Source organism: Polypterus senegalus, chromosome 7 (genome assembly GCF_016835505.1).
Source record: "Polypterus senegalus isolate Bchr_013 chromosome 7, ASM1683550v1, whole genome shotgun sequence".
In the NCBI taxonomy this organism is placed as follows: Eukaryota; Metazoa; Chordata; class Cladistia; order Polypteriformes; family Polypteridae; genus Polypterus; species Polypterus senegalus.
The window spans coordinates 152,277,420-152,292,975 of record NC_053160.1 but is presented as its reverse complement, the minus strand read 5'-3'; the positions used below and the strand labels follow the sequence as shown (position 1 = coordinate 152,292,975).

The 15,556-nt window shown below is 37.0% G+C and overlaps 1 protein-coding gene across 1 annotated transcript in view; it reads right to left on the bottom strand.

The window, feature by feature from the left end:
• Positions 1-641: 641 nt before the first annotated feature.
• snx30 (sorting nexin family member 30) overlaps positions 642-15,556 on the bottom strand; it is a 63,705-nt gene continuing 48,790 nt past the window's right edge. The window contains exons 5-9 of the mRNA XM_039759404.1: positions 12,810-13,005; positions 8,776-8,978; positions 6,756-6,842; positions 4,722-4,874; positions 642-3,698 (exon numbers count right to left, since the gene is read on the bottom strand). Coding sequence (XP_039615338.1) covers positions 3,624-3,698; positions 4,722-4,874; positions 6,756-6,842; positions 8,776-8,978; positions 12,810-13,005 — 714 coding nt within the window. The 3' untranslated portion in view covers positions 642-3,623. The remainder of the gene's footprint in view (positions 3,699-4,721; positions 4,875-6,755; positions 6,843-8,775; positions 8,979-12,809; positions 13,006-15,556) is intronic.

The following is a 15,556-nucleotide window of genomic DNA, read 5'->3' as shown; positions in this document are numbered from 1 at the left end:
ATTTCATTGAAAATAATTTACGCAGAGGAAATGTTGTAAATGATGAACCACTCAATAATAAACATTCTCTTTTATTCATTCATGAATGAAATGAGAAATCTGCATTCATCTGTATTAATTACAAACTAGCTGTTTCAGTACAAGAGCCGGCACCATGCGCTGTGTGGTAAACATGAAAAGGTCCTCGGACAGAACAGTACAACTAGGCCACCCACATGGTGAAGGCATTTACAAAGGGAAACAAAATGAATGAATGGTGTACTAAACTCTGCCACATAAAATGCATAGAGAAATTCGCATAATTGATTTTTGCTTATGGTACAAACTGCAGGTTCTAGTTATATTACATCAGTACTAGGAATACGTAACAAGAAATTTTTAGAAAACCATTGATTTCATATGGAATAAACTTAAAGTCTGAACTCCAGATTTGTTAGAAAAATTTAGGTTTAGTCGAATACTGAGGTACCCATTCAACATTCTGATGCGACAACCTGACATTGCACACTTTATGTTACCAAGGGCACAACGTGCATTCAGTGTTTGGGTACAGGAATGGGGGCATTCGAGGGCTGCAACCCTGCAGTCAGCACCATTCAGAACTGCCTATAGTTATGACTGGATAAAGTCTCAATTCAAGACATATTGTGTCCCGGCACCTTTCTGATTTTCGAATTTGGAGTGGAGCCAATCAATTGATTACCAATAGTTCAAGACCAGCCCTATTCAATACAAATTGCCTTTTCTTGAAATAAGGTCAAATGTGAAACAAATATGAACAAAAACAGCAAGTCAAAAACAGTACTGCAGCATTTGCTTTTTAAAATCATTTTCAGTAGCAACATCAGCATTGATGGACAAAGAAGAAATATGAGGACTTTCCCTTAAATATAGAATATGAACATAAGTAATTTTCGTCCATTAGAAAGGAACAAAATATAACATTACATCCAACTGATCTCAATAATAAAATTCCCCAACTATTTGGACATAAACACACAAGTGATTGCTCTCATATGAGTTGCCCATTAACTTTACAGCAATTTTTTTTTTTCTAATTGTATACAATTTGCAAATAGCAGTCATCAAAGTACTCTTATATCCTGTGATTTGATTGACTGGGTAAATCAAGCTGCCTATTAAATGTTGTATTAAATTAGTGTCTTATCATGGCATCGTAAAGAACTAGCATTTCCAAGTTTAGTGCACTACCAAAGGCCATCTTAAGCGAGATGTGTATGAACAGAATAACCAAAGAAGTTCAAATGCAGCAAAATTTCAGTGCTCGATCAGTCTTGCTATGCGCTTACAAAAAGCCACCACATATCATGCCAGCTATGCCTTAATTTTCTTTGACGGGTGTTGGACGAAAATATACTGAAATATGGACGAGGCAACACTTTGTACACTTTTCCCTTAGGATAATCCAGAAGCAGATTTTATTATCCTAACGCTCCGCTAGATTGACCAAATCAGCTTCTCGATAAGCTAGCTATAAACCATAACCCACAATATTTAAGCAAGAGGAGGAGGAAAACGTAAAACATAACAATACTCTAGACAAGCCAGCACAATGGCTACTGTGTCCTTAGTACTGGTGTAAGTGACACAACTATAACCGTACCGAACATTAAAATTGTTTATTCAAAAACAAAGAAAAAAATCAAAATCAAAACACACTTAAATCATTGCACAGTTTTTATGACCAGGGATACATTTGAATTAAAATTTTAGATTTTTTTTTCTTTAATGCCAGTGTTTTCTTGAGTTAAAACTATCAAAATATTTTAAAGTACTGTACAGTATAAACAGCTTTAAAGACTGAATCCTGAATGGATAACACCAAAAGGAAGGATGCTAAAATGTTATTTTCTTTAAATTGTGTAATTTTATTTTTAAAAAACCCCCACGTTCATTTCTGATAACAAAAACTAGCAAGAAAGCAGGTGCCAGTTGAGAAAGCTAAACTTCATCTAGAAGGTCTTACGTGTGTGCTGTTAAACTGTCGATTTAAAAAAAAATAAATAAATAAAAAAATCAGTAAACATACTGGCTTCTTATAAAAGTTAATTTTGCATGGAAAAAGCTTTAAATGGGTACAAATAAAAGGAATCTACACATGGCAAGAAAAATAGTCTCTCCATATTTCTTAAGAATTTTTAAAAACTTCTGTTTCTTTTGTGTTGAAAATCTTTACAAAAAGTCTTTAAAAATCGAATCAAATACTGAGCTTATTCAAAGCAGCCCCACAACGCCGCAAAGACTGGGAGTCACAAATTTTGCAGCCATACATGTGAAGAGGATGTGGAGGCTCACAATGAAAAGAACCACCACAGAAGTGACTGACATTTAGTATCCTTATTTGAAAATTTTTATTTGAAGGGCAATACAAATTATAGCTTATAAATAAACTTCTAAACATACTGTTATTGATGTATCATTTACTTTGCACTGTGGATTACATAATGATGTACATTTAAGTGGCAAACATTGTCTCAGTGTTCTTGTTCCCTTTGCAGTAGATACGCTATAAATCAAATCCTGTCTAAACAAAACTGTAAGAACAAGTAGCAGCAGGTTCACGTCACGGTTCAGTGTTGAGACAACCACAGAAATGCTTAATGTCTGTCCCAATCACAGTTTAATCAAATTGTGTCTTTACCATGGAAATTCACATGTGACCAATTAGCCCACATTTGATAAGTTTTCAAATTTATTTAAAGCACCAACTTCTCAAAGGCACAAGGAGCATCTCCTTTAAGGACATTCATTTGAAAACGTGCAAAAATGGTAAAAAATATAGGAAGGACTTGGACATTTCTGCTTCTAATCTGCATGCAGTAGGTTTACTTTATTAGAGGTGAGTGAAGTAATTGTGCTACATAATCAAATTGGAGCTGTTAGCTGAGCAGATCATTGGCACTGGGCTCCAGTAATTCTGCTTTTGGTCATTACAACAGATAATAAAGTAGGCTTTTGATACACAATCTGGTGCCAGTTTCAGTACCTCAACTGAGCAACACAGTACTCAAATTTCTGCATTTTACTCCATCATTCCTAACAAGATTAGAAGAAAAGAAACTTTGGATACATGCTGTGTCCCAAAAGAGAGGGATCATACAGTTCCATCTGTCCATTACTCTTTTGGTTTCCATTCATGGATATTTTTACGTAGACTTCACAGGAAATTATTTTACATGCCAAGTGTTCAAGAAACAAACCTACTGGTTGTTTTTTTAACCAAAATATTTACTATCCCACCAATCAACTAAAACCGCGGAACCCTGAGGTGGATTCTTGGAAAGAGTTTAAAAAAATAATAATAGTAATAATAACAATAATAGCACAGTCCTCATATTTACACATACATATAAAGCAATGCACACTGCCAAAGGAATGACCTGGAGACAGAGAGCTTTTTTCTTTTTTTCTTTTTTTACAAATCTGAGTACATTTTAGGAAAAAAAATATATATCACACATCATCTTGAAAAAGTCTATGATGGGCTCATTCTAAGCTGAAGTAACCCAGGAGTGCTTTTAACACAAACAGTGTACTTCTTCACAGACTAGAGAAGTAGTGCACACTGTGGTAAGAGCTCAGTATGGACATTCAAGCTGCAACTATGAATGACTTTCTCCTTTGGCATCTGGTTTATCTTGTAATAGTGGAATGATGGATTCCCACGATGCAAGGCACTGCAAATTTAAGCAGAAAGAGGACTGGTTACATGAACTTAGCAAACCTGCTTTGAATATCCTTGCTACGATTATAGTCACAGTCTGCATGAAATGGTCAACTAGGTTAAGCCAGGCATAAAATAGAAATGCAAATAAGTGTTTAAGTATCGTATAAGAAAACCACAAAACTGAGCATTATTACACCTTAAGTAAATGCTGTAAAACATAATTTAAACAATTCACCCACTTGGAAGTTTTCACATTTTAATGCTATACAACATTGAACGCAGTTAATGAATTTTTCAAACATTGAGTCCAAAAATAATTAAAAACAAAATCATTTAGTTGTAATAGCATTATTAAGCAACTGGATTGCTTTTAGACATGATAAAGGAATATGAACTGTGGAAAGTTTTGATATTGATACAAGAGGGTGTGAGCTGGAGGGCTGATCGGACCCCAAGAAGATACAGACGCCCCTGGGAAAACCCCAACCCCTGAAACACAGACTACCCTCACATTGCTCCTTACCCTTCTCACTTGCGCTATAACGCGTAACACAAGCCTTGCGCGGTATTCCGATTACTTAAAAGCCTTGTGCAGCGCCTGTCAGTTTTGGAATTGATTGTTTTGCTTTTATCTCTCTCTCTCTTTCTGACATTTTCTGTTCCTAGCGGAACTGTCATCTTTGACTTGTCATGGAGCACGTTTAAGCTTTTGAAAAAAGAAACAAATGTTTGTTTGCAGTGTTTGAATAAAATTCCTGTTTTCTACAACCATCTGTGTCTCTGTGCAAATCTGTGACCCAAGCGTGACAAGGGTATGAAAAATGGGAAAAAAATAGTTTTCATTTCACCCCAGTATGTTAGCTCAGAAGCTCCAGTAGACATAGAAAGTAATTTTCTGTTTATAATGGGGTGACATTTTCTTTTGCTGTCAAAATTTTAGACTTAAAATATTAATGCCAAACAGCAAATATTACAGAGCTATCTGGTTCTGGGGAACAATGTTAATATTAACAAATTATGCTGCTGTAAATACCTTTTCGTAATACTGTATGTTTTTGTCAGCCATTCCAATGAGCAGTTGCCTGAAATCTTGTCTCTTGTTGTTTTGCCATCTGTCCCAATCAGCTTTTAGGTCAGCATTGAAGCATTCAACTCGATCTTGGCACTTCTCCACATCTGTAGGCACCTACAAACATGATATGTAGTCTATAAAAAGAGAATTTGGCAAGAAATAATAAAAAAAAAAGAACTACTACAAAACGGTTAAAGGCATTAAGAAAGCAATAACCGGAAAATATCTCTATGATCATTTGAGGTATGAAACACTGCTACAAGTGTCATATGGTAGACATCAACTGCAATGAGATATTACAGATGAATCTAGTGAAATTTTAGCTGAGTTTCTTTTTATGGAGAAATAGAGAAGTAAACACATCCTTTTTTTTGATGAAGTCATGATTTCAACTATAAGTAAAACTTGTGAAAATGTTTTTTATGAGGCAGCCTGAAAGCCATTACCGGATTCACATTTGGGTATGTATTATTGTGTAACATCCTGGTATGATGGAGAAAGGGGAGGCGTGACAGGACTGGGACCTGGCTATAGCTTCTACAGTAATTTCTCCTTCTCACTACACTACTGAGTGTACTCACAAACATGCACTATATGCCAAAAGGTATGTGGACAACCATCTAAATTACTGGGTTCAGATGTTATGGCCACATCCATTATAAGCAGGTGCATTAAATCAGGTTCAAAACCATTCAATCTCCATTGACAGTAGACTGGGTTGTACTGAAGAGCTCAGTGACTTTAAACATGGCACTGTCATACAATACCATCTTTCCCACTGATCAGTGTATGACATTTCTGCTCTGCAAGATCTGTCACGTCCAACTGTAAGTGCTATTATTGGGAAAATTTTAGCTGAGTTTCTTTTTTTGGAGAAATAGAGAAGCAAACACATCCTTTTTTTTGATGAAGTCATGATTTAAACTATAAGTAAAACTTGTGAAAATGTTTTTAATGAGGCAGCCTGAAAGCCATTACCGGATTCACATTTGGGTATGTATTATTGTGTAACATCCTGGTATGATGGAGAAAGGGGAGGCGTGACAGGACTGGGACCTGGCTATACACTATCATACAATACCATCTTTCCCACTGATCAGTGTATGACATTTCTGCTCTGCAAGATCTGTCACGTCCAACTGTAAGTGCTATTATTGGGAAGAGGAAGCGTCTAGTAGCCAAAACACCTCAGCATGTCCCATATGGATTAATGGGGCTCTACTGTAGTATTTATATAAAAAAATAATAATAATAATAAAATCCAGCAATACAGTATGTGTATTAAGCAGATAAAACCTTAGGATACTTCTAAAAATACTAATTTCAGACCATTATCCTCAAAACTTCCTATGGCATCTCTTAAGTTTATACAGTATATAACAGAACAGGACTAGTTATTGGTTATAATCACCTTTTCCTGCACTTTAACTTTATGTGAGCTTCTAGTAGTACACTGGCACAAATACTATTCCAAGAGCATAGAAAGTGACAGACATTGCAACATTCTTTGATGATGGATCCTACATATTAACACAGATCTAGCATCCTGGGTTCAAATACTATACTTGGTTATAATCTGTATGGAGTTTGTATTTCCTTCACAGGTCCAAGTTTATTTTTCTATCGGTATTTTGGTTTTCGTCCAACATCAAAAGGGTGCATGTATTAGTCTTACTGCCTATTCCAGCTCCGCTCTGTGTGGCTGTGGGGAATGTATGGGAGTGTGTATCCTGTGATAGGCTGGTATCTCATCCACAACTGTTTCCTGTCTTGTCCAATGTTGCCAGGATCAGGCCTGGTTTTGTGCAGCCTTGAATTAAACTAAGCAGTTTTAAGAATGATGTGTTTCCTTGATTATCATTCAACTTTAAAAAATGAAAATGTTTATATACTGTAGTTTAAATGACACAGACATAAATAATGAGCAATTACGGACAAAAATAATTGAATTATAAAGAAAGCAAAAGTCTTCTTTTCAGTTAATGCTCCACTTACTGCTTGCCTCTCCTCTCTTTTTAAGGCAGCAGCTTCTAGCTTTACTTCATACTCTGCTTGCACTTGGTCTCGTTTCTTCAAAACATTCTATAATATGTATAAAAAAAAAAAAAAATGTGGTTAGGAAAGCATCGCACATACATTGGACTGTGTGATACACATTCTTTATCATAGCTAACATTTCTACTTTTGATTACATCTTTAAAAAGCCAAACCACTCATAACATCTGTCGCCTCCAAATAGTATGGTATGATACTAAACAGTATGGTTTTGAAATGTCTGCATAAAATAGCTAGATATTTTATCTATGAAGAGTGTAATAAAAAGCAATACAGTCAGGCTGTAGACCTCCAGTGGCAGACCCCTCTGTGTCTGCCCAAAACAGATGATAAGAATCGACTTTGATGGGTAACAAGGTGACAGTGCAACAAGAGGAAGGATGATCAGATATTCTAGCTGTGCTACATGACAGAGCATAGCATAAAAGTAGCTGTATTTAATGCCATGCATTTGCTGCTTTATGAATCATTTCCAATGTACCATATCAACAAGAAAATGAAGTTAGGGATATTAGCCTTCCAGTGGTATGGAGGGGCAGTTTGCCACTGCTAGATAAAGGTGCATGTTGTGGCACTTGACTGCAAACCGAGAAATAGTAAACTCTCTTTTGTGACTGAGCTCATACAATCATAAATTTAGAACATTACATTTTATCTGTGAAATGTGCTTACACTTCTTTATGTATGCTCAGTATCTACATCTGCCTTTACATGTATACATACGTTTATCCAGGAAAGCAATGCTTTTGACCTAGGGACCTACTAAACGGCTAATTTTCAAGTGAACCTCCAGCTGTAGGACACTAAATGGCGTCACAGGGTCCTGTAGCTGGAGCAGACACAGTGGGGTCTGCAGCCAAATGACTGAACAGAGGTAATCCAAATGAAATATTTAAACACACTCTAACCACAGTATTAACAAAACAATCATGCTAGTGTTTGCTTTTTAAAAAAAAAAAAAAAAACAGCACTTGAATCGTTTGTTTATAATTCTACAGAAATACAAGAAAATTTCACAGTTAAAAGCTTTATGTTTTAATTTTCAGGTAATTTATATAACATAAGCACAAAAGTCTTATTCTGGGAAAAAAAAAAATTGCTGTTGTCACCAAGTGGCATGGCAATGAATTCTTTGCTGCAAAACATAAAATGCAAAAATTGGCACCATTCATCACAATAACTTCAGACTTGCATATAAAATATAATCTATGAGTGCACTACACAACAGGATATCAAAAATTATTATGGAAAAAAAGAAGGGTCAATTCAGTTAGTCAATGAATGTTATGTCTGTTTTTTTTATATAACAACTAGCAGTGATTATTTTGATTTATGAACATTCACTTTAATTTCCTAACATGCTTAGTCTTTTCAAAGCATCTTCTTCAGTTAGAAATTCAATATAACAAGATCTTTGCAAATTGGGATAAAGGAAAAATACTGGAATGTGTCAAAAGTGGGAATCAGTTGTGATCAGAGTAGAAAACAAAATTAACAGAGAGGCTAAACCCGATAGTTCAGCACAGTACCTTCCTCTGTATCTAGTTTTTCGACAGTGGTATTTAGCAAATACAACTTGTACTATATTGGTGGTGTCAAACACATTTTATGGATGGTTTGCCAATAACATTAAACTGAGTGTTCAAAGCTCTGTTACAGACAGACAGAATACATATTATTGTAAAATGTCAGGTGACACAGGTATAGAGTAGTACTGTAAAAGATCCTGGAGGTCCAGCACTGTGTTAATGCAACTAAATGTTCAACTCAAGTCCTTTAATTCGTTTTATTATAATCTCTGCTCTAAAACCCTGAAAGGAAATAACATTGAAATCTAAGAGGCTTCACAAATGTTTGACTGGATACACAATCCACCTGTCAAAATAATGAAAATAAAAATCATAGACTAATGTGCTTCCATTGTTTATTTGCTGTAAGTGATCAAGCAGTATCCTCATACCTTCATGGACTCTATGTAAAGAACATATTCCCGGAGTACTGGTAGAAAATCTTCACTCATATCCTCAGTAAGCTCTTCTAATGCTGTAGAACAGCTGGATACACATCCTGCTACACCTTCAAGGGGCTTCTGCAGTTCCTCATCCTCTGCATTTGCCCAACTCAGGTATATAGGACCATACTCTCGGAGCTCCACCAAGTACTCTGCAGGGGTTACATGAAACCATGGAGCATTAGGAGAGGAGTTATTTAATTTTCCTGTATGGCTTATGAGTGCATTTGTATCTATATATTAAGCACAATGTTTTAATTTGAAATTTTAGCATTAAATCCTAATTACCTTTATGTGAAAATAATTTTCACACCGTTGTTACTTTAATCATGTTTTATGAGATTGCAAAGTAAGAAAATGCAATCTATAAAAGCAGAGTTAAGAATTTCTGTATGTCCAGATGTCACTTGACAATGGCTCAATCAATTTACGTGAAATTAGGTATGTACTGTATATTCATTTTGGTCTCAAATTATACAGACAGACTAATTCTTTCTGTTCCAAGTCTACAGTTTAGGGATTACTTTTTTGATACGTTTTGAAACATTATTTTCTTACATTTTCAGTCCCAAATCAACAATGCATGCAAATAGACTGAACAGGTTGTTGTGAAAGACTATGGATAAATTAAAGGTAGATCTGCTAAAAAAAAAAAGCAGTGTCTCTATTACCACAGTTCCGCCCCGGGGCAAAACTCACAAACTTCAAGTTAAACATTTTCATTGAGGATACATCCCGTTGGATCTAGCCAGTCATGTTCTGTGGAATTAAGTCAGTATGTTTTTCTACTTATTTATTTTTTTATTATTAATTTTTAAATAGCATGCCTTCTAAAAAGAGAACAAATTTAAATCCAAGATCTGCTGATTAAAGAAATTATTTGATGTGGGATTCTGAAACACCAGGAACAGTGAAACAATCATTTGAAACCATACATTGAAAGATACAACTTTTCACAGCCATATAATACAGGCTGAAATATTAATAGTTGATGGAACAGGTCAAATCATTTTCACCCTCATAATACCTTGGATTCTCAATTTTATGTTCTCTTTTAAATGTCTGCAATTTCCTATTTGTGTCTGCTTTGCTATGTACATAAACAAATCACAAAGTCATACACTGAAAATTGCAGGCACTGATTTAAGGATAGACTGCTTCTTTTCTGTGCAGCTTTATGTTGCTTGCACATGAGTGATGTCAAAACAGGTCTCTGCTTAGAGTATATACACTTTATGATATGCAATAAAAAATGTTTATGAAGAGACAATTGCTTGCCATTCAATGTTTATTCACCCAAGATGAATTTTCTATAAAGAACAGCATATTTATTATTTCAATTAAACTGTGGTATTTCTATAAATATCAATATGCATTATGAAGAGGAATAAGTATTTACTTAATAAATGAAATTAAATGTGGTTTACTCTTCTATAGTTTTGAAATAGTAATCAAAACATCATGAATGAGTAGCTCAGCTAGTGTGTATATATAGATATATAGATATAGATATAGATATAGATATAGATATATATATATATAGATATATATATATATAGATAGATATAGATAGATATAGATAGATATAGATAGATATAGATAGATAGATAGATAGATAGATAGATAGATATATAAACTGCTCAAAAATTAAAGGAACACTTTGAAAACACATCAGATCTCAATGGGAAAAAGAAATCCTCCTGGATATCTATACTGATATAGACTGGGTAATGTGTTAGGAGCGAAAGGATGCCACATCGTTTGATGGAAATGAAAATGATCAACCTACAGAGCCCTGAATTCAAAGACGCCCAAAAATCAGAGTGAAAAAATTATGTGGCAGGCTAGTCCATTTTGCCAAAATTTAATTGCAGCAACTCAAAATTGTACGCAGCACTTTGTATGGCCCCTGTGTTCTTGTATACATGCCTGACAACATCGGTGCATGCTTCTAATGAGATGACAGATGGTGTTGTGGGGGATCTCCTCCCAGATCTGGACCAGGGCATCACTGAGCTCCTGGACAGTCTGAGGTGCAACCTGGTGGCATTGGATGGACCAAAACATAATGTCCCAGAGGTGTTCTATTGGATTTAGGTCAGGAAAGTGTGGTGGCCAGTCAATGGTATCAATTCCTTCATCCTCCAGGAACTGCCTGCATACTCTCACCACATGAGGCCAGGAATTATCGTGCACCAGGAGCCACTGTACCAGCATAGGGTCTGACAATGGGTCCAAGGATTTCATCCTGATACCTAATGGCAGCCAAGGTGCCTTTGTCAAGCCTGTAGCGGTCTGTGTGACCCTCCATGGATATGCCTCCCCAGACAATCATTAACCCACCACCAAACTGCTCATGCTGAATGATGTTACAGGCAGCATAATGTTCTCCATGGCTTCTCCAGACCCTTTCACTTCTGTCACGTGCTCAGGGTGAACCTGCTCTCATCTGTAAAAGCACAGGGCACCAGTGGTGCATCTGCCAATTCTGGTATTCTATGGCGAATGCCAATCGAGCTGCATGCTGCTGGGCAGTGAGCTCAGGGCCCATTAGAGGACATGGGGCCCTTGGGTCACCCTCATGAAGTCTTTCTGGTTGTTTGGTCAGAGACATTCACACCAGTGGCATTTTGTAGGGCTCTGGCAGTGCTCATCCTGTTCCTCCTTGCCCAAAGGAGCAGATACTGGTCCTGCTGATGGGTTATGGACCTTCTATGGCCCTCTCCAGCTCTCCTAGAGTAACTGCTTGTCTCCTAGAATCTCCTCCATGCCCTTGAGACTGTGCAGGGAGACACAGCAAACCTTCTGGCAATGACACGTATTGATGTGCCATCCTGGAGAAGTTGGACTACCTGTGCAACCTCTGTAGGGTCCAGGTATCGCCTCATGCTACCAGTAGTGACACTGACTGTAGCCAAATGCAAAACTAGTGAAGAAACAGTCAGAAAAGATGAGGAGGGAAAAATGTCAGTGGCCTCCACCTGTTAAACCATTCCTGTTTTGGGGGTCATCTCATTGTTGCCCCTCTAGTGCATCTGTTGTTAATTTCATTAACACCACAGCAGCTGAAACTGATTAACAACCCCTCTGCTACTTAACTGACCAGATTAATATCCCATAAGTTTCACTGACTTTATGCTATACTCTGATTAAAAAGTGTTCCTTTAATTCTTTTGAGCAGTATATATATGTGTGGTTACAGTTATTGCATTAGTTTCCTTAAACTTTCCTTATACTTTCTAAATTTATTACACATTCGCATATAGTGAAGGTAGTGTTGCCACTCATGATAATATGAACAAAAACTGAAATAGTAAGTAAAACTGTATGAATATGTTATACAATAAAAAGATACTCCTGTCATATGGCACTCACATCAGCTGGGGTGGAAAAATCATAGGCCTAGCGCATACAGTAACATGGAAGAAGTTCTGTAAGGTCCATACATGAAAGGATAAGCCAGTAGTGGTGACTGGAGAGTCTCATCAATTGGCATCTATTTAATATGTATGTGTGATGCTACTCTTCAGTTCAGTACCTAAAGAGGACAGGGGCACTCACATTCAACACTTAAAAACCATCACAGGGATTAGGTAAGGCCATGCATCTCATTATAGAGAGAGCACACACACACACACAACAGGAGCTAACAATAGGAGAATATCCTCCCCAATGTCTTCTCTACCTTTAATAAACATTGAAAAATAGGGCTTTTTGATACATAAAACATAGCCTCCTGCATTTACCGTATATTTTATTACATTTGCTTGTTGATCTTTGTGAACAGCACCAACAATTTTATTAAGACCACTGTGAACACAGTGTAATTAAACAGATCTGAAAGGTCCTTAATAGGTGAGGCTGTATTTATTACTCTTTTCCCGTTTTCAGAAATTATAAATCCAAGAAGCAAGTAACACAACTGACATTCAAAAAGTGGTCATGCAAATATGTCTACCTCTGCTTAAATGTGAGCTACAGACCTGCTTGCTCTTTAATGATCCTCTGTGCAATTCTGTCAATGGTCCCCAATTTCAAAACAAAAGTGTCAAGGTAATCTCCCATTGCAGCAAATTCCACGGGTCTACATCTAAGTTTATAACCCCCTGTCACATACTTCACAGATTCCCCCATTTTAGACAGCAAAGCCAAACCTTGCTTTTTGTAGGAACTTAGATCCTGAAAGAAAATAAAAAATATAAAAATGTTGATCACTAAGCAGTATGCAAAACAATATGCACAGTATACATAGCAAAGATGACACAAAAAGACAAGTCATTAAGGGAGAAAGCAATCAGAACATCAAAGATATCCTTCTCTGCCATATAAGAATAAATAGAAGTGAATAAATGATTGCACAAAGCATTAGCACATGACTTTTAAATGGGTGAATTTAAAGATTAAACAATTCAATTGACTTTAACCTAACCTAAATTCTTCAAAATTGTCTAAAAAGTTTTTTTTGTAGTCTTGATTTCACAAATCAAGAACTCTACAATGACATGTAATTCCAATAGAATTATGAAAATGCATAAAATGAAGTATGGTTTATTCTGATCATCACAACTAGTCCAAATGTCCCAATTGTATTACATGCTGCCTCATGCTCACGGCTGCTGAAGTATTTGTTTACCTCAAATGCACCCATAAAGTCATTAGTAGTGTTAACGTGATGGATGTCACCGAGACTGACAAAAGCACAACACTTCGTGACAAAGCTTAAAAGAGACTGCTTTGTTGGTTTAAGGTTTGAGTCAGAGGTAAAGGTGCACATCTTTTATATCAAATCTCTTCTACTGCACTCACATATAAATGGAGAAGTTTAGGAATCACGTTATTTTCTTAAGCATTCACAGAACTCTTACACTAACACAACATTTTGATCAAACTGCTTTCATTGATAGCTTTGATGATATTCACCAGCAGGTATTAATAATTGTGTTAATAATAGACTCCTTTATAAATGATCTTCTTTTTCTTGGTCAACTATTGCTCCAAATATCTCAACACCAATGGATTTAGAGGAGGAAACAAAAAACATGTAACCTATTCATTTTAAATCATGCTAGTTTAAGGAAATCATATAACCTACTGCTTAGGTTCTGGGAAGTCACTGGGTCATTTCCTACGGGAAGTGACCCAGAAAAAGAAAAGACTAAACATGATTGCCACTCTTCAAAAGAGTAGATTACCGATGAAGTAATACACACCAGAGGTGAAGCTGATCCACATTGGTTTAACTGAGGGTTTCCAATAAACAAATATTCTTGACTCACAGCCGAGCCAGTCAGAATCATTTTGGTCAATAATGTTTATTTGACAATCATGAAATACATGCATCTTTAATTGTGTATGCTGGTTGACTAATCAAGACTTTAAAAATCTCTAGATTTTAAGCCCTGATAAGGGCTGTTCGGTCCCTGTACAACCGGTGTCAGAGCTGGGTCCGCATCGCTGGCAGTAAGTCGAACCTGTTTCCAGTGAGAGTTGGACTTTGCCATGGCTGCACTTTGTCACCGATTCTGTTCATAACTTTTATGGACAGAATTTCTAAGCGCAGCCTGGGTGTTGAGGGGGTCCGGTTTGGTAGACTCAGGATTGGGTCACTGCTTTTTGCAGATGATGTTGTCCTGTTTGCTTCATCAGGCCATCATCTTCAGCTCTCTCTGAATCAGTTTGCAGCTGAGTGTGAAGCGGCTGGGATGGGAATCAGCACCTTGAAATCCAAGACCATGGTCCTCAGCCGGAAAAGCGTGGAGCGCCCTCTCAGGGTTGGGAGCAAGATCCTGCCCCAAGTGGAGGAGTTCAGGTATCTCGGGGTCTTGTTCACGAGTGAGGGAAGAATGGAGCATGAGATCAACAGGTGGATCGGTGCAGCGTCCACAGTGATGCGGGCTCTGCATCGGTCTGTCGTGGTGAAAAAGGAGCTGGGCCGTAAGGCAAAGCTCTCAATTTACCAGTCGATCTATTTTCCTACCTTCACTATGGTCATGAGCTATGGGTAGTGACCGAAAGAACGAGATTGCAAATACAAGCGGCTGAAATAAGTTTCCTTTGCAGGGTGTCTGGGCTTTCCCTTAAAGATAAGGTGAGCGGCTCAGAGTAGAGCCGCTGCTCCTCCGCATTGAGAGGAGTCAGATGAGATGGCTTGGGCATCTGATCAGGATGCCTCCCTAGTAAGGTGTTCCGGGCACGTCCAACCGGGAGGAGGCCTCGGGGAAGACACAGGACACGCTGGATGGACAATGTCTCCCGGCTGACCTGGGAACGCCTTGGGATTCCCCTGGAAAAGCTAGAAGTAGTGGCCAGGGAGAGGGGTCTGGGCATCTCTACTCAAGCTGCTGCCCACGCAACCCGATCTCGGATAAGCAGGAGAGGATGGATGGAAAGATTTTAATCACAATTTTTTAATAAATACATTTTATCAAAACAATTACTTAAGCAAAACTTTTCAGAAACCACTTAGACAGATTCAATTGATCATACCGTATATTGCAAAATGAAATCCACTGTTTCAAGTGTAGAAAATTCAACACCAAAGAGTACATCAGCAACAATTCTCTACAAATAACATTTCTAATTAACATACTGTGATCTCAATATATGTTAAAAATAACATAAGTAGTATTTTTAGGAAAGGTTGTGTACAGTGTCCTTCATTTAAATTCATAGTTATAAATAATTTTAACTTATTTTCACTATCTTCTACATAAAATTGCATTTAATTTTT